General features: G+C 43.0%; 3 protein-coding genes across 5 annotated transcripts in view; 2 read left to right on the top strand and 1 right to left on the bottom strand.

Annotated features, from left to right (window-relative positions):
* Positions 1-300: 300 nt before the first annotated feature.
* LOC6730649 (glycogen phosphorylase) lies at positions 301-6,528 on the bottom strand. Its single transcript, XM_016179411.3, has 4 exons — positions 6,083-6,528; positions 2,403-2,931; positions 726-2,332; positions 301-614 (listed from the first exon to the last, which is right to left on the bottom strand). The coding sequence occupies exons 1-4, from the start codon at positions 6,323-6,325 to the stop codon at positions 459-461; spliced, it is 2,535 nt and encodes an 844-aa protein (XP_016023087.1). The 5' UTR covers positions 6,326-6,528; the 3' UTR covers positions 301-458.
* A 1,561-nt stretch (positions 6,529-8,089) lies between these two features.
* LOC6730648 (phenoloxidase-activating factor 2) lies at positions 8,090-9,390 on the top strand. Of its 2 annotated transcripts, none has more exons than XM_002077783.4 (2): positions 8,090-8,207; positions 8,270-9,390. In XM_002077783.4, exons 1-2 carry the CDS (start codon positions 8,133-8,135, stop codon positions 9,023-9,025), a joined length of 831 nt encoding a protein of 276 aa, XP_002077819.2. In that variant the 5' UTR covers positions 8,090-8,132; the 3' UTR covers positions 9,026-9,390. The 2 variants fall into 2 exon arrangements, with proteins under 2 accessions (XP_002077819.2, XP_039150853.1); XM_039294919.2 differs by having other exon boundaries at positions 8,107-8,213.
* A 10,233-nt stretch (positions 9,391-19,623) lies between these two features.
* Positions 19,624-24,248, top strand: part of LOC6730646 — a 42,050-nt gene continuing 37,425 nt past the window's right edge. Inside the window, exon 1 of one of the 2 annotated variants that reach the window (XM_016179188.2) lies at positions 19,624-19,744. The gene's annotated coding sequence lies outside the window, so the exon portion shown is untranslated. Of the gene's footprint in view, positions 19,838-24,248 lie in introns of both variants that reach the window. The other variant, XM_039291153.2, reaches the window with a different exon arrangement.

The following is a 24,248-nucleotide window of genomic DNA, read 5'->3' as shown; positions in this document are numbered from 1 at the left end:
ATTTACCACCCAAGCCACAGTGAAACACCCGCTTTCTATTTCGAATCAAATTTTATTCAATTTAAATTATTTTTACATTTAACAGTTGAACTTGAGGTTTAATCTCGATTTAAAACACGCATATCCGATATCTAAACAAGCTTGCCACTAACGTTTATTACAACTCTTTCCATTATTTTTAATAGACTTTTCTTTTACTTTGAAAGTGTTCCTGAGGTCTTTTTAGGGAGGTACCGTTGTTGGTGTTGTTGATTCGATTTGATTCGATTCGATTCCACAGTGATGAGAGAACTAGGCGAATTGTTTATCTTGATTTTTATTAAATAAAATATTAACAATTCGGGGCTGTGGCCCGGTTCACTTGGTTAGTTTTAGTTGTTGCTTTTGGCGCCTAAACTTGGACTTTGACTTTAGCAAAAGTAAAGCACATAAATAATAAAATAATATCAAAAATTGATTTAGTTCTGTGGCTGATCCTCCGGCGCTGGCAGCTTCTCCCAGGTGGGCTCCACTCCCCAGATCTCGCGGGCGTACTCGGCGATGGTGCGATCCGACGAGAACTTGCCGCTGGACGCAATGTTGTTGATGGACATCTCCAGCCACTTGGCTTGGTTCTGGAAATTAAGCGAAGGAATCGTGGTTTAAATAAAGATCTTTCCTACTTATTTTGCTAATATCTGACTGTTTCTTTAAGTAAAACACATAGTTAAGCTAACGAATCTCACCTGGTAGGTCTTGGAGACCAGATCCTGGGCCTTGATGTACGCTTCGTAGTCGGCCAGCAAGTAGTAGTGGTCGTACTTGAGCAGAATGTCGGCAATGTTCTTGAACTCGTTGGGATTGCCGGGGCTGAAGAATCCGCCCTGGATTTGGTCGATCACCTGCTTGACCTCGGGGTTGGCGTTGTAGTAGTCGTAGGCATTGTAGCCCTTCTTCTTGAGCGCCTCCACCTCGTCGACGGTCATGCCGAAGATAAAAATGTTGTCCAGACCCATCTCCTCGGCCATCTCCACGTTGGCACCGTCCAGGGTGCCGATGGTGAGGGCGCCGTTCAGCTGGAACTTCATGTTGCCGGTACCAGAGGCCTCTGTGCCGGCGGTCGAGATCTGCTCGGACAGATCGGCGGCGGGCATAATCTTCTCGGCCAGGGTGACACGGTAGTTCTCCAGGAAGATAACCTTGAGCTTATCGCCCACAATGGGATCGTTGTTCACAACGTTGCCCACGGCGCAGATGAGCTTGATGATCTGCTTGGCCACATAGTAGCCCGGAGCAGCCTTGCCTCCGATCATGATTGTCCTCGGGGTGAAGTTGGCTGTGGGATCCTTCTTGATCCTGTTGTACAGGGTGATGATGTGCAGGCAGTTCAGCAGCTGGCGCTTGTACTCGTGAATACGCTTCACCTGGATGTCGAACATGGAAGAGGGGTTGATCTTAACGCCGTAGTCCTTCTCCAGAATGGCAGCCAGCTTCAGCTTGTTCTCCTGCTTGACGCGGGCTACATTGCGCTGGAAGTTGGGGTCCTTTGCCCACTTCTTCAGGGCAACCAGTTGGTCCAGATGCACTGGCCACTCGTCACCGATCTTCTCGGCGATCAGGTCGGAGAGTCCGGGATTGCAGAGCAGCAACCAACGACGCGGGGTAATACCGTTCGTCTTGTTCTGGAACTTCTGGGGCTCCATTTCGTAAAAGTCATGGAACAGCGAGTCCTTAAGGATCTGCGAGTGGATGGCGGCCACACCGTTGACGGCGTGGGAGCCCACGATGGACAGATGAGCCATGTTGATGCGCTTCTCGCCATCCTCCTCCACCATCGACATGCGGCGCATGCGGTCCAGATCGTCGGGGAACTTCTTCTTCACATTCTCCATGTGCAGGAAGTTGATGTGATAGATGATCTGCAGATGGCGGGGCAGGATAGACTCCAGCAGGGAGACGGGCCAGCGCTCCAGGGCCTCTGGGAGCACGGTGTGGTTGGTGTAGGCACAACTCCTGACGGTGATGTCCCATGCCTTATCCCAGGTCAGATGCTCCTCATCAACCAGGATGCGCATCAGTTCAGGGATGGCCAGCGATGGATGGGTATCGTTCAGCTGAATGGCCACCTTGTCGGGGAAGTGATCGAAGGTGTTGCGGACCGCCTCCCGGGATCCGAACTTCGAGGCCTTGTAGCGGCGGATGATGTCTTGCAGCGTGGCGGCGCACATGAAGTACTCCTGCTTCAGACGCAGCTCCTTGCCCTCGAAGAAGTTGTCGTTGGGGTACAGGACACGTGAGATGTTCTCAGCCAGATTGCGGTCCAGCACGGCCTGGATGTAGTCACCATCGTTGACTGGATAGGTGAAGATAGGCATAGGTTAGTTCTTGCCTTATCAAGGGGACCTCTCCTTATAGATACTTACAGAACTTGAGGTTGAAGTCGATGGGCGACTTGGCGGACCACAGACGCAGCGTGTTCACGTGGTTGTTATTGTAACCGGGAATGGGGTTGTCATAGGGCATGGCAAACACCCTCTGGGTGTCCACCCACTTCTTGCCCTCGGGCGTGTCGATCACACGGCCGTAGAAGTTGACCGGCAACATGAACTCCGGACGGGCCTTCTCCCAGGGATTGCCATAACGCAGCCAATCATCGGGCTCCTCCACCTGCTCGCCGTTCTTGATCTTCTGGGCGAAGATACCGTACTCATAACGGATGCCATAGCCATAAGCGGCCAGACCCAGAGTGGCCATCGAGTCGAGGAAACAGGCGGCCAAGCGACCCAGACCACCATTGCCCAGACCGGCGTCCTCCTCCATCTCCTCCAGGTTCTCTATGTCCAGACCCAACTGGTACATGGCCTCCTCGCACTCGCTCTGGATTCCCAGGTTGATCATGGTGTTGGTCAGGGAGCGACCCATGTAGTACTCCAGCGACAGATAGTAGACGCGCTAAAAAGATACGGGGGTCGTTATTAGATCTATTGTATCCATGATTCATTGACTTTAAATTGGAAGATCAAGATTTTATAAGATTATTTAATGAGCGGGATTCAGATTTCGTGCATTTCCGCAGTGCATGGGTCACTCACACCAGGTTCAGCTGTACAGTGCATACAATAACTATAATACAACGAACGACTGATAAGAGGGGCGCCGGCTGAAAGACCTAGTTATGTTTGGCCAGAAGGTCACCCAGTTTCCAACTTTTACGGTTCCCAACGGAATTATCGCTTATCAGCGAAAAATCGCACGGTAATTTCAGGGCAACCCAACTGGAAACTATAAATAGAGGAAGGCATTCACAATCACCGGTTCGATTGAGTGCGAATCTATCGATCGATGTTACGAGGGCATTAATTGTGTTTATAGCAACGCTATCAAGCGATTGCAGGCTGGATGCACTTTGCATGCTGGGCAAACATCATGGCTAAGCATGAATCTATACAGCTCGGAATGGCGATCATTATCACCAGCCAATGCTGGGCTAATCATGGATCGATCACGGATCACCAATCGCCAATCAGCATTGACGACAACATCGCCCACAGTGTCGCCAGTCAGTAGCTAATGGCTCCCAGGGTATGCTAATCCTATCCCTTATCAGTCTACCTATGTAATCTATGCCCTAAAACGCATACCTATCGCGCATGATGCTTTCAGATGTCTGATGCTATGCGATCCGGCAAAAAACTATAGCTAATTAGTTCGGAATGTTTGGAGAGCGTGTTTTTGTGTGCATATTTGTAGGTGAAAGGGGTTAAGGCGCCTATATAGGATCCGGGACTTTCGATTAGGAATATTTTGCAGTCCATTTAGCAGATAAGATATACCGAATTAGGTGAACAGGGAGTTTGAACTCATTTGGGCAATATGAGCTGGGCAATGGAAATGCTGTGATAAAAAAAATTATTGAATGTATCTATATAGTTATACCAAAATATGAGCTATAAAAGTTGGCAAAAATTAAAATATGAAATACAATTCTAAGCATGACCTTTTTGCTGCAGAACAAAATAAGTTAATAACCTAGTTAGCTTATCTAATCGAAGATAAGAGCTTCACAACAAAACGTGAGTAATCAATCTTTCAGATCCATAAAAAGCTTTTGGAGTCATTCAACTACCGACGCCAATGTTTTTCACAGCAGTTTGTTGTGTAGGGTCTTTGATATTCGTTCTGGCCAGGCCTACAGACTTATTAGATGCCAGACATATGTTTTTTGCGGTTTTGATAAAGAACGCCTCACCAACAAGCGACCGGTATTTGCTTGCCTTTGTTTATTGTTTTTTTTACCTATATGCAATAAATAAATGACAGAGTGCATAGGAAGTTGGAAATGCAATAGGTACTACCGCCCTGGCATTGAATTTTTCATGATCGCTGATAGCTTAACGCTTTTAATTGGGTTTCCATGTGGGTGATAAGTGGAACAGTATTTTCGATTTGGTCAGCCTGACTAGTGACTAGTACTGCTTGTGGAAAACTACAGGGAAATAAACTCTTTTGTGTGACTATTCACCCCGCTGAACTTTCTTCAATTTGCATAAATTGATTCAGAGCCCGATGAACGCCAAGTTGTCTTCAATTAACTCTAAGTACCAATCCACGCACAACAACAGCTGTTTAAGTATCCATAAGATACAATCGTCGTCAGTTCATATATTTCTATTTAGATGGTTGAGCTAATTGCATGTGGGGGGACAACTAAACAAAATCGGGCCTATAAAAGTTCCTCAACCTGAAAGAACGGATATATACGTACATATATATATGAGCACGAACAAAACCGAAATGGTAGCCAAAATAAAAATGAGAGGAAAAATGGGGGAAATTTTCCTTGATTTTTGTCAGTTGGTTGTTGTTAATAACCTTTGATTGACCTTGAAAAAATGTGTGCCGACGCCGTGACGGTATCCACAATTTAGTTGAATTGAAAATATTTATCACCCAAAAGTGTATATAGCTCGAACTTCTAGCCGCCGAAATTGCTCGAGTCAATGGAAAATTAATAGATACATTTTGGTGGGCTTGAAATTGAAAGTGATTTAAGCTGACATTCAGCAAGGACAAAAATGTTTAGCAGCCGATGCTGACAAATTTGCAAATGAAAAGCTCACGCTTTGGGCACGTGTTTGGATACATGTACATATGTAGATACAAATATTGTGTATCTGATGGATGTGGCTAAAAGGGGGTACTTTTTATGCACACTTGCCCTACTAAAGCTGCATTTCTGGGCTAACCACCATGCCCATAGTAAAAACGTATTACTAAAAACTCATAAATATGTTTGGATAGATATAGAAGTAGCTCGGCGACAGCTGCTAAATGCAGAGCTATTTTTAAGATTTTGTTGCTTCGTCAGCTGGCGGGGAAAATTCTCAAGTGGGCGCGGAAAAAGGGGGTGGCTGATAAATTCGCCGGCTTTTTGCAGCACCTTTGCAATTTGTTGCAGTGAAAGTGTCACACCTTTTTTTGGCGCTACTTCTTGGCATTGATCCCATTGCAGTCTTTGCTTTTTGGCAATTTCGCGGATAATTAAATGAAACGAAACAATTATGTAGGTGCAAAACAACGAAAGCGTGGGAAATGCAGTAAAAGCCGAAATTGCAAATAAACAGTGAACACTCGGAAATTTTTAGAATTTCAGGGGTAAGAAAATAAGGAAAGCGCCTTTTATAAAATGTTGCACAGATTAAGCATTTATAATAATAAAAGACATAGAGGAAATATTTGAGCTAAAAGCAAAACTGTTTCAGCTATTTAAGAATACGTTTATCGATTCCCAATTAATTTTTAGAATTTTATTGGCTGAGTGTTCACTGTAAATTCGTTGGCCAAAGCGCATTGGGGAATAAATCAGCAGCGAATAAAAGACAATGGAGCAGGCCGAAAAAATGTCGTAATAGCCAAAGAAATTTCGGAAAAAATATTTCAAAGGAAATTTTTTGAAAAGTTTTGGTTGCCGCAGGAAGGGATAATCAGGCCTCCAGAAGTCCAGAGCCCGGACAAAGTTAGGTTAGGTGGTCCGACCACTTTTTTTGGAAAATTCCACGGACTAAATCAATAATTGGGTGGCCTGGCTGGGCGCGGAACTCACCTTGGGATCCTTCTCGTAGTAGTGCTGCTGCGTGCGAATCCAGCGGCCCACCATGTTGTCCTTGACGGTGTTGGCCAGGGCGAAGTAGTAGTCCCTCAGGGTGGACACATTGCGATCCTTGACCAGGGTGTAGTGCAGGTGGCGATTGAAGTTCTTCTTCACCTCGGTGACATTGCCCACCTCGGCGATCCCGCGCACCGAGATCTGTTTGCGCCGATCGGCGTCCGATTGGGGCTTCGACATGGTGTCCTAGTTATGTATGTCCCTTCTCTGTGGCGGCTCTATATAGTTCTCTGATTCCGTTGCGTGGGTGCGCGTGTGTGTGGCGTAGACCCGTTTGCGTGTGCGACAGCGAAGAGGAGACGGAGACTATAGACACAACCCAGACCTGAACCTGAACAGACGACCGTTCGCAGCAAAATCCGGAGCGATTCTCACTTTATACTCTCGGAATACTTTCGGAGATAGCTTTTGCGCCAGAGCTTTTCTCTCAGCGTGCTGCTCCCCTTGTAAACAACTCCCAGCGCACAGTGGGTGCGCTGAGTATCAACTGTTATGAACAGATAATTATCATCAAGGGGATACAATTCAATAATATTCTTTGTTACTTAAATAAAACACCTAAACACTACATTGTAGATTTTTATATCAATCAGTTAAGAATGAAAATGTTGTATATTTCAATAAGAGGTAATAACTTTATGCAGTATTTTTCGACAATACCGCCCACTGTGCGTTGCTGATGCAGCGGTTCTTATCTCGCCGGTGCATTTTGTCTGTCTTTCTCGCACTTCAGCTATGCTGTATTCCTGCACTGTTCCGTGTGCTCTCGCTCGCTCACTGCCTCTCTCTCACTGGCGCTCTCTTTTTGCCCCAGTCACCTTGTGCGAAGGTCATACATGCGTATTTGTTGTTTATTTTCTGTTTTTGTTTCATCTTGAGCATTGGTATGCTTTTTGGAATAGAACGGGTGGCGCCCCCATGAATCGTGCTTGAGCTTTTTGAACCGACGACTGTCAAATGGAAGCTTTCAACCATCTGTTGAGTGGGGAGAATTGTGGCGGGCTGGATATTGGAGATGCCAACCTGCTTTGAATTCAAATTTTACAAATCTTAAATATACTTTTGTATTTTTTTTTTTTTGCTATTATATCTTATAGATATTCTTTGTTTTATATATATCTCTTTGGATACATTCGTATCTTAACATTCAAGACTTACAAACTTATATTCTAAAACTAACATTGTGTCGAGGAATTTATTTATTTAAAAAGCGCATAACCATCATCGCACTGAATATTTGTGCACTGCTGTGCCTCACTCGACTTGTGCAACAAATGCTAATCACAGGACAAAGGGCATCTGCAATTCTATCCGAACAATTCAGTTATTCCATTTCTTGTTTATTACTTCCCATAATGGCACTCCCATGTTCAACTACTTGGGAATGCATGCGGAAAAGTCCTTGAAAGGTGGTGGGAAGGGGGAGGGGGAACATTGCAAAGGACCAAGGCGCCGCTTGTTTCGTGAGCTCACCATTTGCTCGGCTATTTCGTAGCAAATGAAAATGATTAGCACATTTGGCAGGAGGAAAGTGAGAGCAAACCTTTTGGACATCTGCCAAGTGGGCTGCCATCGAAGTGAACGCCATCATTCATAAGCTTGTCTGCTAAAAATTTAAAACTTAATTGGAATCTGCTCCTCATTCTGCCAACCGTACGCTTGTTGACTCCTCTCACATATGTATGCGCTATGCAACTAGTTTTTGTTATGTTTTCTTTTAATTTTTTGTATTCAGCTGCGAGTATTATGCAAAAGTTACACCTAGGCGAAAGAAAAGTTCGCTGAGAGAAATTAGACTGCTGTAGCTTGGATCGTTGTGAAATAAAATAACGAAAGCTGCGAATGTTTTTTTATAATACGAATGATTTATTTTGAATTACTTTGTAGAATTCTTGAAACGACGCTTTGTACTGATAAGCAGAGCGCTGAGTTCGCCGGGTAAGTTCTAAGCGCTCGATTTCATTTCGATTCGAACACTCGTTGCGGAATGACGCTATACTTTGCGTTTCTCGCGACGCTGATAATCAGCCTTGCGAGTGGTCAAAACTTTAACTACAATCAGGTTAATGTGTGTAATACTTTTACCGAGCAATATTAATACTCAAATGGAAAATTCGCCTGCAGATACGACCTGGCACATATGGCAGCAATCCCAGCGAGAATCGCATAGAGACATTTCCTTGGGTGGTTGCTGTGCTCGACCAGAGGGATTGGCTGTTTCGCTATATAGGAGTGGGATCTCTCATTAAGCCCAATGTGGTCCTTACTGCCGCTCATATTCTGAACGAAACAATCGCAGATGATCTGCTGGTGCGAGCTGGCGAATGGGATACCTCGACTACGGCTGACCAGCAGCACGTGGATCTCGAGGTGCTGAATATAGTCTCCCACGAACAGTTCAACAGATTCAATGCCGAAAACAACATGGCGTTACTCATTCTGGTATCCGCATTTGAGATGACAGCCAAGATTAATATCATCCCATTGTACCTAGGAGAAGCTAATATTCGAGAAGGATCCTGCTTCTTCAACGGCTGGGGAAAAGTATATTTGAACTCGACGGACTACCCCACGGTTCTGAAGACGGTCCAGGTCGATCTTGTGAGCATAGATATGTGTAGCAGGCGGCTTCGCAGAAATCTGCCCGTCCAAATATGTGGGGAAGGTCTGGAAGGCAAGGATTGCAGTGGCGACGGTGGGGCTCCTCTGGTTTGTCAGATACTTACATATCCATCCAAGTACGCACAGGTGGGCATTGTCAACTGGTTAAGTCAAGTGCCTGGCGTAAATACACCCACTGTCTATACGAATGTACTTGTTCTGCTGCCTTGGATTCACTACCAGCTTCGACTTGGAGCGAACTTCCGTCCCAGAAGTTGAAAACTCACGCGCTAGCCAGTTATTTATTAAATCTTTATTCGGAGAATCAGAAAAGAGAGCAAACCGTTTGAAAAGTCTCAAAATTAACTGTAATGGTTATTTGCAGTTATTTCCTAAATAAAAAGTGGCCTGTGTCCAATCACAAATATCACGGAATTATTCATATGAATTCTGAGTAAAAATACTATTTCATTATCAACTCAAGTCGCTCAATTCAACATTATCAGTTCCACAAATGCTGTGCAAGTATTTATAAATATAAGAAATCGTTGTTTAATAAGCAAGATTATTTTATAAAGCATTATACGTATTGCTTCGTACCATAAACTTTGTTGCTGAGCAACACGGCGGATGCGCGATGTTCATTGAAAATGCCTTTTATATCCCTAGAAAAGTAACGTGGAAATATTGCATTGTGCCTCGTTTTTCCGCCAAGTGTACAACGCAAGCAGAAATAATCTCGGCTAAAAAATCGCATTTAAAAGAGGGCAGGTAGCTGAAATCTGTAGAGGTGGGCAGGAGTTTTGTGGGCGAAACGGCGTTCAAAAGTTAAAGTGTTGCCATTTTTCATTTTTTGCACGCTAGTTGTTTGTTGTTTTTGGCTTGTTTGTTTGTTTGTCGCTCCACAAAGGCGAGTGTGTGTGCGTGGGAGCAACCAACACAAACACACGAAACATATGAGAGTTGCGTTTGCCGTGTGAAAAAAAGAGCGATTCGAGTGCTTGTTAGAAAGAGTGCGAGTGCGGTGGGAAAGGGACGCCAGATGGATGGGGCACACGAGTGTGTGCATGTGTGAGTGAGATCCTGAAACTCGTTTTGCCGCTAATTGGATGCTGAAGGTGTCCTCCACGTAAGTGTTGTGTGTGTGTGTGTGTGTGTATGGCTGCGGTCATGTATGTGTGTGTGTGTGCCGGCCGGAGTTGAAGTTGCCAAACATCATTAACAGCAGCCCGACACGCCCACCGCCCACGGACTTTCACACTCAAACACATATATTTGCATCCTGTTTTTCCAAATTAATCCATTGCGAAAGCAAAGCCATATTTTATTTATCTGAATAAATATATTTTAAAATATGGCGAAGAAAGTTGTTTTTTAGTACATCTGTTATTGTGCTTTAACTATTGATTTCTTATTTGGAATGACATTTGATGGATTTTTTCTGCAGTGCACCTGGCTGTCTGAAGCCGAAAAAAGCGCTGCCTCAATAATTACAATTTTTTGCGCTGCTGCCTTTGCAGCCAGTTCTGGTGATGAGATTAAAGTTTTGGCATAATGATGTCTCATTAAATTAAATGGCAGCATTTGCAAACAAAACTGATGTAATTTGCCCGCCGTAGTTGTCTGATTAATGTGGCCTGCCTGGCACTCGACTGAAAGGCGGAAAAGCCGGGAAATGGATCTCCGCGCCGTAAACTGTTTGGCTTTTTTGACTCGGGCCAGTTTAAGTGTTTGCCATAAAATTGTGTATCAATATCAATATTGGAGGCGTGCCCAGTGAGTTCCAGGTGCCTCGCCGGGCTGCCCTGGCATACACACAAATTGATATCGAATTACAATAAAATCTGCATTTATCAAAAGTTCTCACGCACACAAGCTCACCTGCGCACACACATGCAACAGTTGTAAGCCGGCATTCGTATGCGTGGCATTTGGTAACCTTTAACCCTTTTTTGTTGCCCGTGCTGAAAGAAAATCAATCAGCAGTGCCTTTAATACACTAATTTTCAATTTATGTTTAAGCTACATTGCTAAATGAAAGGGAATATACAACAGGTAGTAACTTAAGCAGCTGGTCGGAAAACATAAATTGAGGTGATACACCCACGCTCTCGGAAAACTTCAAAACAGGATCGGAAGAGGGGGCACCTTTAGGATGACCTCCCAGCGGGAACATTTGGGGGCAAGCGCGGCCATTATGAGCTACTTAGCAACCGATTTGTGCAGCACTTGCCGCACCTCACGCACACATAAGCACTCCGCCGGTGGCATTAGTGTGCGATTGTGTGTGTGTGGGTGAGTTGGGGAAAAAAGCGGACCCAAATCGCCGAGGATTTGAAGGTTTCAGGTATCCTGAGAGAGGGAGAGAGCATCTTGTGGCATCGGCGGCGTTTGTTGAATTGAAATTGCTTAATTTAGCAGATAATTTGGCCAACAAATTGTTTTCTGTCCCCCCAGAAAAACAAACACACATTCAGGAAATGTAATTAGCTCGCTTCCTGTTTTTGTTTGCCATTGCTTTTGTGGCTTTGTTCGAACGATACAAACACTCCCATGTGGCTATTTGTATGCGATTTATGGAACCAACTTGGTTCCGACCAACTTGGCACTATTGTTGCGACAACTATTCAATTACCCCCACCTCTTCGCCCAGGCTACTTTCACTCCCCAACTTCGACAAGTGCGCCCAAAGTCAGTGTTTAATTGGGTTCCCTTTTGTCCGGATTGCAGTTTTATGTTTAACAATACGTGAACTTTGTTTCGGGTCAACTAGAAGCACTGCGAGAAAATACTTACCTCTTCCTTCGGTCATTTTACCTTGATTAGCTGCGTCAGTCGTCTAGTAATTAAAATTTATAGAGTAGCTACATATACAAGTTGTCGGCCAATTGAAAGTCATATTTTCAACAGGAATCGGGTTAATTGACGTTATAATTGTCTTAATTGTTAGAATAAAACTGACAATCAAGACAATTTGGCAATGATCCCAGCTAATTAAGTAATGGGTTTCCAATTGAATGGGTTTCATGGCTGAAATAAGTTCCGGAATTTGTTTTTTAAGTTTCTGGTCCAAAAGTCTTAGCCCATTAAATGTGCTATAAAATGTGGTACACGTTTGCATTTTTAATTTATACAAATTTCTGCACATTGTTTGCCGCAAAAATTTACATATTCAAGTAAAAAGTTTGCAGAAGCCAGAATAAATTGCATAAAATTTATTTTGGCTGCTATTGCTTCGAATGAAAATGATGTGCAAACTGGCCGCACTGTTGCAATATGTTTTTTCCAAGTATAGGATGTTGCATTTTAACGTGAACATGCATATTTGTGCATATTAAGTAAATAAGAGCATATGAACCGTAAAACAGAAATTAAAATAAGAGTTCATGCTGATTTTGGACAATATTTGCAAGGGTCATCATATTTTCCAACTGAATTTTATTTTCATATTTGGGCTCGTAATAAACCCTATGGCCAACCGCAATGTCAATTTGGTATAACCAATTCGTTTAAGCCAAAGTCAACACTTTCTTAATCAATTTGCTCCTATTGGTTTCAGTTGAGTTAAACAATTACTGCCCTATTCAACGGCTATTTTACAAAACTATTTTTATGCACAAATCCGATTGGCAGCCACACTTACATATGTTCACATGGACATATTTATAATAATTCACAGCTTAAATGTGACTCTGTTCGGTTGCTACCCTGTGATTATATAAACATTAGATTATGCTGGGCTTGTGGGGAATTATGCACCAGCTGATATGACAAATATCAATATTGGAATTCAGAAAATTCCACAACAGGACACTAAAAAGTTCAAACTACTTCTTTGCATTTGGTTTTAATACGCTTCATCTTTGTCAAGCAGATAAATCAATTTGATACGGATGTGTGAGTCGAATATGATTTATTGTTATCCTGGCTGTTTGCACCCTGTGAGTCCTGCAACCTTTCGGCGATATAGCCATGTTTTATTGTTTTTATGGTTTATTTTTTGTGAGCTCCTATCAGATGCACAAACTCACAAAGTGCATTCAATTTGCTAAGCGGCTTTAGGTGTGCGAAAAAGCAGCGAAACAAATCAATTTGCATATTATTATGAGCCATTATTGTTCTCACTTTGATGGAGGCGAGCCAGAGGGAAACTTCGCAGCTGAAAACACTTGACTGCCTTGACTGCCAATAAATTTCCGTCTGGGCCAAACTCCCAAAAGACTCTGGGTGACAAGCCGAAACAAAGGAGTTGAATTTATTTGCCCCGAGCCTTGAATTATTTCAGATTTATTTACTTAAAGTCGCTTCTGGGCCAGCTCTTTTGACAACTCAACCTTCTCCACTCAGCTGGAAGAGCTGGAAAAGGGCAGTTCTTCTTTCGATTGGAGTTTTAGCCGAGTTTCGTCCTTGGCCCGAATCAATAATTCATTGACCTTCTGCGGTCGACAATGCAGCGATGGGTTTATTTGTTTGCTTCCTTTTTATTGTTATTTTGCGGCTTCTTTTATTTTGAAAACCAGCGAAAATAAAGTGTCATTATAGCAGGGAAGAGGCTGCTAAATATATTTGTGTACCTTATTCAAACACCCATATGGAAAATTGTTTCAAAATTAGATGAGTCGCTTTATTGATTTTTGGATTTGTGCTGCAATTCAACTGCACTTCACGCTTAATAATGCAAGTAATGTTCGAAAGGGTGTCGATGTTTGATTTATGTGGGCCGCAGTACAAAGTCTCTGGTGTGTCAACACTTTGCGTTTGCCAAATGAAAAGCCTAATCAATAATTGAGGTCGGGTGCTGGCCAAAAATTTATGGCCCCGAGCCGCGGGCTAATTGCAAATATTTGGCCAGCGGGCTAGCTGCGTATCTGCATTCGAAATGCACACAATATATATCCCATAATCCCATTTCGATTCTGATGATGCCTCGGGGTCTTTTTGGCTCAAGCGGCGCCTTTTGTCTGCGGCATAAGCTAATTGTTTTGTGTGTATTCGCCTTGTTGCATAAATAATATCGGATGTCGCGAAGTGGATAAACTCCTCTTGCACGCAAATCGAATGAAATTGAGCGCAAATAATAATAATAATAATAACGGTAGCAGTGGTGGTATTAGGGGCGAGTGTCCTGCGCGCTAAGGACACTCAATTTATGCAGGAGAATGTGCCAAACAATTATCCCGATAAAACGTGATTGATTATGCCGGCATAGTGGCTCGCAGTTTTTCCGGCTTCCTCGGCATTTCCCTTTGCCATTTTCCCAACCGGCTAGCATTGGATTTTCAATCAATGAAATAATTACGTGTCCTTTCCCGGGCCCAATGGAGTGTGCAAAATTTTCAATCAAGGAATGCGACTGCGATGGGGAAATCTACTTAACCAAATTGATGACAATGCGATAAGTCAGAGGCTGCGAGTTAAGCCGCTTAAATGCTTATAAACAGCCAGTACGTCTTCCCCTCTCCGATATCGGACAAATAAATATATATATATATATATTCGATTCCCACATTAAGCCGCCTCTATGCCAATTGCTCGAGAGGGCAACTTTTTGGCCAGCTATGCGAATTATTTGTGATGCATATGCCGGTATTTTCACTGGCTGTACACTGAAAGAATTTTCGTAACATTATGTTATCTAAGTTCATAATCTTTCTATACTTCCCAATAGGGTTTAGTATTGGGTGGATATTGCTACATTTCAAAGCCACTTTCTATAATTAATAAATAATCGATTATTTCGATTTATTAACAAATGCAGATGTATTTTTTCCTCTGCTCGATTTTGGCTTCAGTTCGATATCGCATAAGTTGTTGACATGCCTGGCCGCATTAAATTCAGACCCGGCACGTACAACCATTTGCGGGGGTGGCACAGTCCCCGGGATCCCCCTGGGCCACCCCTTTTTTTTTGGCCAGGTTGTGTGTGCATGAGCATGAGATTGTCGCAAATATATCAAATATTCGTACCGTGCCATAAATAAGCAAAATAAGCGACTACTTTGCTCTCATAATTGGCAATTTGCGTTTGCCACTCGTTAGTTGGATTGCCCCTCGACTCCTCGCTTCCCCTGACCCCTGATCCCTGGGCTAACCTCCGTTTCCGGAAGAGTTACAGCTGCTTATTAGGCACTGACAAGTGTCAACAGAGCAGCAACACAAAACATTACGTATACGTAATACGCACTGTGCCCCGCTGCGCAACCACAATTCAACTTCACTTGTTCTCGATTGCAATTTGTCAAGTTGAACACAGAGATGGGCGAGGGGAATTCCGTCGGAGTCCAGAGTCCTGGATATTCCACATACGCCACGTGCAACCGAAGCAAATTTTCAACTTTGCGGCTGGCCAACAACTTTCGAGCCACTTTCACTCCAAAGTCAAGTCAAAGCAAGCGTTAAAGGTAAGCACAAAGTTGGCCAGGTGAACTGCGAGAAAAAGAGGGGAATGAGTCGGAATTCACTCCCTTATTACCGCACAAGTATTTCAATGAGAAATAGTTGGCAATTGTTCACTTTTACCAGGCGAACTGGCAGTGCATAAAATGGTTTTTGGTTCCAGGAAAATACCTGGCGTGCTTATTTAAATTGATTTTACCAGATAAATATAAATTTGTACAGCAAGTTGGCATTATGGCATTGAACTGTGTGTTAAATTCAATTGATTTCTTATGAATTAATTGCAAACAAATACTTTTTGTTGCTGTGTGTAAATAGAATTCCCTAGGGTTAGTTTGGAAGGCATTTGCTGGATTGGCACTCGACTCTTGACCCTTTAAGTGATCGAGGCAGTGGCCCATAAAAGGACTGACTCGCTCATCCCAATGGAACCGACACCTTCGGACCGACTAGGTCCTGTCGCAAACTTAAACTGGTAAACAACTCTTGGCAAGCAAACAGGATACTTGTGAGGAGGGGAGGAGCAGCCAGTCTGGCCAGGTGGAGCCGAAGTGAAATCGTCTAAAAAGTGGCACCCGCACGTGAGCTGCTCCTTGGGGCGAGAAGGACTCATGGCGGAAGTGATGATGATGCTGATGATTTCCGCAAACAAATATTTCGTTTGTTCATGGACGAGGACTAGGGGAAAGCTCGGCATTAGGAGAACATTAGCCCAAACAAATTTTCTGGGTTGCCCTGTTGCCGGCAGGTGTAAAAGTGTTTTTATTATTTTACTTTTTTCTCCCTTTTGGGGTTACCTTTCAGCATTTGAAAGGTGTGTGTGTGTGCGTGTGTGCATGTGTGTAAGCGCTGTACATTGTTTCACTTCCGGTTTGTGCGGTTCTGTTGCTTTTGGCGGCTGGAAAACGAGCTCAGTGGGTTAAATGGAGGCATCTCCGCATCGCCGCCATCCCCGCATCCTCGTCCATGCAAATGGGTTAGGCCCGTCCGCAACAAAATGCGGCACAATGCTGCTGCTGCCCCAAACAAAACTAAGTAAAACAAAAAATTAGGCACACACAGCAGCAGCAGCAGCAGTGCTGCTGGTAAAAGAAAGGCACCCAAATAAAATGCTTACAAAGGATAAAAAAGGAGGAAATGTTGCTGTTGCAGCTCCTGTGCTTGACACTTGCAGATTTAGCGCTTCATTTGCAGCAGCAGCTGAACGAGATACCATATATGCCACATAAGGTATATACATATATGGAGTTTTTGGGTTCCCATCCCCATGGCCATCACCATCACCATGCCCCATCCTCATACAAATTTGATGTCAAGTTTTGGTGGATTGTTTAACATAAGCAAGTGCTCGGGGCTAGGCAGGGATTTCGCTGGATTTCTGTTTACATTTGCATTTTCATTCTGTCAGTTTAAGGTTTAAACACACTTGACATCCGAGATAAATATTTTAACAAACAACTTATGCAAGCCGCTTGTAGTTTAAGGCGTCACTTTGCACTTTAGGAGCGTTAAATATGCAGAAAAATAAGGTAAATCCACACATATTTATCCTAATTACTTATGCTTTATTGTTAAAAGCCACGTTAATTCATTAATGGGCTGAATTAAAATTGCTTCACACTTAAGCGCGATTTATGAACTCGAATGTAATTGTGATTGATTTAATTAGTTCACTTTTAATTACCAATTGTGTTGCCAGCTTTAACATGGCTTAATGTATCAGCTCTAGAAATATTCATATATTTTGCGCCTTATTAAGCAATGATAATCCCAGTTTTTTGCAAATATCACCAGCTCACTGCGAATGACTCCTTGGTGGATTTTCACTTCCTGCTGTTTTTCCAACAAATTGCCTAAATAAACAGCATTTTCTGCTTTGCCGAATGCTTCTCTTCTTTTTTCCCTTGGTCCTTCGTCCTTCCTTGTTGGATTGTTCTGGTTTTTTGGTTTCTCGGTGGCTGACTGTCTGCAAATCGTTTGTCGCTTAAGCTGCTCGCGCAATTCAAATTGATTTATAACGAAGAAATGTTCCATCGAGTCGGTGGGGAAAATGTTTCTCCCCCGTCTGGTTGGGAAATCCAAAACCCATCCCTCCCCCCTCCTGACTAGATACCACCCTGCGATGGAATGTTTTTGTGTGTGCCGGGTTGCCGACTAGATTTCTCGTGACATTTGGCTCCACTTGCTGCTACTTGCCGCTCTTGCTACTGCTGCTGCTGCTGCAGTGCGATTTTGAGAATATTTTCCTTTGCCGAGGCTTTTCCTACGCTTTTCCTACTTTTCCGATGCAAGGAAATATGCTAGGGCCATGGCAACGATGCTGAATCGTGCCCAAGCTGCAGTTTGTTGTACGTGCAATGGCAGCCAATAGTCAAAGTTGTCATTTATATATGCTCCTGCCCCCTTTCCACCACCCACCATTCCCAACCCAACAGCCTCACACATTTTCCGACTTTCCCCGGCGTGGGTGGTTCTGGGTGGGTGGCGCTGGTTCTGCTGGGGCCAACTGATTTATGACACTCAAATGAACTTCGACGCTGACTGAATAAATTTTGAGAGCGACTTTTGTGTCGAGTTCTCGATTTGTATGGCATTTTTTCTCGCTTTTCCGAGCTCCACTCCTCTATTTTGCCGCCAAAAAACCACAAATTTGTCCCACACCGATGCGAAAACTAGAATTAACTAAAAATACATTGGGTATATTGCCGAAGAAATAAACTATATAGAATCCATAAAAACCAACATTATCATTTAGCTGGGAAAATACGCACACAAGGACTTGTGTTATTTTGGGGCTTAAAAAATGATAAGTCAATAAAAATACTTTGAAGTTTTGATGGCTTTTTGCTGTGCAATATTTTTCGGGTTTTCCTGATTTTTTAATGCCTGTTGTTCTTCACGCCAGTCTTCGTCTGCTTCTTCTTGTTAGTTAGTTGTTGCTTGTTTGGATTTATGAACCTGCCACAAATTCGTCAGCGAAAATCCCTGGGAAAATTCTCCTAGCTGCTGTGTTTTTGTTCCGTTCTTTGTTTTTCTTTTCGCTTCTTGTTGAGTTTGTCAAATTTTTGACATTGAATCTGCAATGCGGGTGGCTAGAAAAAAAGAGGATAGCCGCAGGTGAAGGCAGCAAAGGATCTGCAGGAGCATTGCAGTTTCTGCCCGACTGATTTTTCCACGCTTGGATTTATTTTCATTTTTTCCGGCTGCGCTTAGTGTTTTTTTCCACGCCCTAGAAAAAAAACTGGCTGCTTGTGAAATAATTGATGTGCAAATGTTGAGAATTCAATTGAGTTCACCTTGAGTGAAAGTGAGGGGCAGAGAAAGCCGATAGATAGACGGCGGCTTTCACTCTGACGAACGTTAAATGTCAATGGAATGTGGGGTGGGGAGGGGTGGAAATGGGGGTGGGAAAGCAGGAAAAGGGGGCGGAACGAGAGGAGGTGTCTGCAAATTGGTGGCTTAAATTGATTAAGCTCCAAATGCAATCGATTATAAATTATTAAGAGCAGCTTAGGCCTATTATATGTGGATAGCTGATATATTGGCATTAGCAAATTCATAACAAGTTCATGCTAAATTCGCGGTAATTAATTATTTAGAATATTAAATACATAATAGTTTGATTAAAATGGTTTTAAATGGCTAATAACATTGAAGAAATATTAGTAAATAGAGTAATAGTAAATAGAGTAAAATTTATAATTATAACTATTTCATATTTTAGCACCTAATAACTACAAACATTTAGTCTAATATATTTTGGAAACTTAACTTTATTTAAAATATGGAAATTTCTCAAAAATAAGCGCCTGGGGAAATGTTTCTTTAAATGGAGCGAAAACTGAAGGGGTAACTTTATGCACAGAATAAAGGGATTTTATCTGTCTAAAAAAGCAGTTGAAGTCCTTAGAAGTTTATGAAAAGCAGTAAACATTCTTGAGGGATATATTTGAATGGTAAAAAGCAGTCAAATCTCAACAAGGATATTTTTAGACTAAGGAAAGGACATTTTAGACCGGGTTTTCTTTTAAGTAGTGTAGGAAAAGTACTAGGGTGAATTTTATGAACTGAACTAAAAAGCAGTGCAGACTGCTTTCTACTTAAAGAAGGGGAAGGATATGCAAGACCAAATACAACGAAAGCTGGTAATGAATTGATTTTTTGAAAATATTCTATCGGGCAAATATAAAAATATTACAAAATAATACTATTACGACTGATGGGTAAAAATTATTTAATTTATAAATGCCAATGACAGCCTTTTGACATTGCGCTTCAAGGATATTTGCGGGAAATTATTTCCCCAGGATTTCACAAAGCTTTAACACACATTCGGAGTGCGGCGAATTGCGGTCCTTACAAGCTTTTCCGACTCGTGACTGTGTGCGTGTGCCGCTGATTGCCTGCGTGTGAGTGTCCTGTTCGCGTTGTTGTCCTAGTCGGTTTTGAACTTTTTTTACGTGCCTCGGAAGCCTTCGCTTTTACCTTCGCCTTTGCCTGTAGCCGCTGTAGTTCATGCCGCCGATCTCAGTATTGTGACGGCAACCAGGGGCTGCGGAAGTGCCACACACTCGCGACCTCGAGTCCTTTTCGCGCACAACGGTAAATCGAGTGGGTCAGGCGGTTTTTCGAGTTTTTCGAGTTTCCCGTGTTTTCCGACTTTTCCGGCGACCCAAGGAAAAGCGTAATTTTGAAGTGCGTTAACGAGGAGATTCGCCGGAAAGCGGACTTGTCAATGGCCCCGTGGAGTGAAAAGCGGGAAACAACAATAGAAATTTAAATATTCATGAACAGTGTCGATTGTCATCAATTGTGCGATGTTGTGTGGTGGCTGTGGGCACATCGCACCCGCCAAACATTGTGCGGAACATTTCCCGCTCCTTTCGCCAATCAATGGCACGTCATTGTCAATCAGCAGACTGGAAAAACAATAACAACGAACAAACAGCAGATTACAGATTACAGATAACAGATATCAGATGGAGGACAGCAATAACAATAAGCAACTGTGTCAAATGTCAGCCGTATAAACTAGGATTTTGCATATTTAATCTACTTAACATGCAACTGCAATTAGGCCTGTTTAAGAATGCCCATTATGGGGATTTTTCGGATTATGTCATGGGGTGGCTGAAAAACAAAACCAGCCAATTGACAGTTGACATTTGTAACGGATTAACCATGAAATGAAGTCCCCTAATCGCCGATTCGTTCGTGCGTGTCCATAAAACTGTCAAAATGAATAAATAAACTGTCAATTGCAACCAGCCCTTTGGCGCCCCAAAGTATGCAGCAAAATGTGCCGAATTCCCACTCAAAAACAAACATCGAACATTGATCACCGCACACTGAGCACTGAACACATATTCCTCCTTTCGTCCTTCGTGTGATTTATGCTCAGCCAGGCGTGGAAACGGAAGGTTGGGCAGGGTCCTGGTTTTATGCCCCAAGTGAGGTCGGAAAATGACGCGAAAATCGTCAAGCAATTTGCTTTTTTATAGGAGATAGATGAGGCACGGTGAAAAATAATAGCGCACATAAAAAGGTGCATAGCCTTAGCTATTCGACAGAAATGTGCTGAGATATTGTAGGATATTTGTTATGTAAAGTAGAAAATGAATTGTTGGAAATTTAAGAAAAACTATTCTAACTATTTCGTGCAATGCTCGAGTATTATTGAAATTAGATAAGCGAATCAAAATGTACAAGTCATAGTATACAAAGTCCACAAATTATATTAAATCACTATTGCTGCAGTATCTGATGGTCATGAAACACAAATTGAATAAATTAGATGATATTACTTTAATATATCACATTAGCTTTCCATTGCCCAGCCTGTGAGTTTGCATTATTTTGTTAATTGAATTGATTGGTAATTGCATAAAAAGAGCCATAAATAAATGTAGTAAATCATGCAGGCTTATGCTAATGACCAGAATTAGATTAACTGATTGAAAAGGCGCCGGAAATAGCAGCATAAAAAGTCAAAATAAATCATTAAGATCCCTAATTAGATACACCACGCATTTTCTCGCCGTGCACGTGTGTGTGATGTGTGTAGTAGAGCTAGGCCAAAATGTGGCCCAAACATGCAATCGGGCCGCGTTGATGGCTCTAATGCCAGCCCTTTTGGCCGTGTACAAGTGCAGGAGAAGTGCTCGAGTTTGTTCTGCACTGGTTTGTTTGGATGGGTTTGGCGTGGCGTGGTTTGGATGGGCCGGATGGGTTCGGTTTGGTTTGGATGGGAGTTGTGTGCTCGGGGTTTTAAGGGGCCAACGACGAGTGGTTCGCGCTTTTGTTTTCAATGGATTAGCCGGCTTTCGAAAGTTGTACAGCTCGCAGCAACTGTAGTTATGTGCATAAGTCCTAATTTAAAGTCGTCCTTAAATTTTCAGTGCTGTGGGAAACCCCTTCGCGTACTAAGAATAGCAACTTCCATGGCACGGCGCTTTTGCGACTTTGCCGAATTACATTTTTAATTAAACACATTTTGAACACACTTCAGCAATTACGCAGACAAAGAATCCTCTGGCAATAATGTCATTTTAAGGCTCTTGACTCATAAGCCAATTAAAAACGGCAAATGACACAGAACTGAAATCAGGACGGCTCCAAGTCTCATTTACATCGCCATACATCTTGGGGAAGAGTCGGCAAAAGGTGTCCTGTTGTGTCCTTGCTGTGGCCCGGCTTACGATTGACACCTGACTATTCACCTGACTTTGGCAAGGACTTTTGTTCCGACTGCCACCAATCAATCAAGGGCAGCAAGGACACCGACTCGTTCGATGGCTTAGGTTGCCAGTCCCTTTCCCAAAAAGTTTCCTGTCTTCGTCCTTGGGCGCGCCGAAAATTAAAATTCTTCAATGTGAGGAAAGGCATAAAAATGTATAAAATATATATGAAAAGGCTGTCAAGGGTCGAATAAATAATGTAAAAAGGGGAAATGCTTTTTTTCCCCGGCGCCTTGGGGGCCCGAGAAAAGTTCCTTAAGTTGTCTGAGCCAACCGCACGAATTTAAGCCAAAGAATTTTAGCCCGAAATCGGGCAGCATTTTCAACTCTAATGGAGTGTGAACCCACATACATCTATCTCTACGTCTGCTTGTATGCACAGTATGGCCAAGCTGAGGACTTGGCTCACCTAATCACATTGAAAGCTTAACGCCCGCCCAAGGACATATCCTGAATAATGAACGCCATTGTCGGCGGTTGGGTGGCAGTTTCAGTTTTGGGGGCTCTTTCGCCTCCAGAGTTTCGTTGGCCACTTTTTGGCTAGCCGGCTAATGACCGTGGCTGGCCAAAAGGGAGCATCAATAATTCAATGCCAGCTTTGAATGCGCTTTGAGCGCATTACATTTAATCAGAATTCATGCAGGACATAATGCGCCGTGTTCGCATGTGTGCGTATACATATATATGTGTGTGTGTGTGTGCTAGTCTTTGTGATTGTTTATGCTAATAATTCATAAACACGCGCCTGTGAAAAGACCGCCACCAACACACGCACACACCACACGGAATCTTGTGGAGCAACGCTTATTGACAGACAGCAGATCCCTGCTCTCTGCTCCTTGTTCTTGCTCCTGGATCTCCCCCATCTTGCAGCTTTTTTGAACCCGGGCCAAGCCGCTTAGCCATGGACATACACTCGGAAAAACTTTATATAATGGTATAGAAATAACAGAAATAAATTTAAATCATTAGCTTTAAAAGTTAGTGCTCCTTCAATTGCGTGCTCATGTCCTTCGGCAACCTTAATCACCTTCTCTATTGAAAGTTCATTTGTATATCTTGTCCGATTTCTTTCTGTGTACCCAGAGGACTTAGACGACGGCAGAGGCAAAGTTCATAGGTGGCTTGCGAAAGGCTTCCCAAGCTGTTGGCCGCACTTTGTGGTCCGTGCTGGCATGCCAGGATAATAAAATGTTGCCAGGACTCACGTCTAGTCGTCCTGGCCGGCCTGCTTGCCTCCGCACATGTGTCCTGGCACATTCCGCTGCATCTGTTGCCGCAGGCCGAGGAGAAAGAACAGGTTTTAATCTTTATGAAGCATATTTCATATCGTTTTTGGAACGCTTTTTTATGACTGCCGCCCGGACGGGTCTTCTTTTCGACATTATTAAAGGGCATTTTATTGATTGGTTTGCCGGGCTTTCCTGCAGGGAATCACATCGCAGGTGGAGGCGTCTGATTAAAGTTGATTTTACGTGCGGATGTTAATGCCGAGCTCCAAAATGACAGAGGGGCAGGAAATGATTTCCGGGTCATGCTTCCCTTTGTCATTGGAAACTTTTTCGATTCCTGTGTAAATAAATATTTGATATCATGCCACAAATTTTATAGAAAAATGGTTTTAATCATGAGCAAACCTAATGAGATCTTGAGTCTTTTTTTTAAGTACATCGTTTAAAGGGAAAGTTTAATCTCCTCAGCACAAAACTTTTTAATTATTTTATTTTGCCTCTTCCCAGCCTTATACTCTTACACGCTTAAAAATGTATGAAGTTTTTTGGTGTTCCTTTCTTTTTTCTTTCTCATCACTTTGGGTGGGGAAATTGGTAGGAAAAACTAAACGTTTTTCTAGGATTTACCTTTAAAATATATATTTAATTCAAGTTATATTGCCACCCACTTCCACTCAGCTCAGTTTCTAATTAGTCCTGGCCATTGCAATTACACTGGCCAACACAACACACACTTAGCTAATCAGCAGACAAGCCAGAGTCATTCGTTTCCTGCCACGCCCACCGCCTTCAAGTCCACCACCCACTTTCCACTTTCACCTCCGAATCCAAATCCTAGAACTATTTATTTATTGTTCGGTTCAAGTGCAAGGCAATAAATCTGCGGCGAAGTTTTGTGTGTGTGCTGAATTTCATTTTCTGTATCATTAATTACGATGGTTTGTTTAAAGAATGGCCGCATAGACCGCAATCGCCATTCGGCCGCCACTCGATAATAAATCATTTACCTTGCACCCGAATGTAAAAGTGAAAGTGGCGACGCAGGGGCAACAACAGGGTCAGCAGGAAAATAAGCCAAGAGCTCGGTATTTGCCATTCGCTTTTTTGTTTTGTTTGTTCTGCCGATTTTTTGCAGTT

The sequence above is a fragment of the Drosophila simulans genome, chromosome 2L, assembly GCF_016746395.2.
Source record: "Drosophila simulans strain w501 chromosome 2L, Prin_Dsim_3.1, whole genome shotgun sequence".
In the NCBI taxonomy this organism is placed as follows: domain Eukaryota; kingdom Metazoa; phylum Arthropoda; class Insecta; order Diptera; family Drosophilidae; genus Drosophila; species Drosophila simulans.
This window is presented reverse-complemented; position numbering and strand designations above follow the sequence as displayed.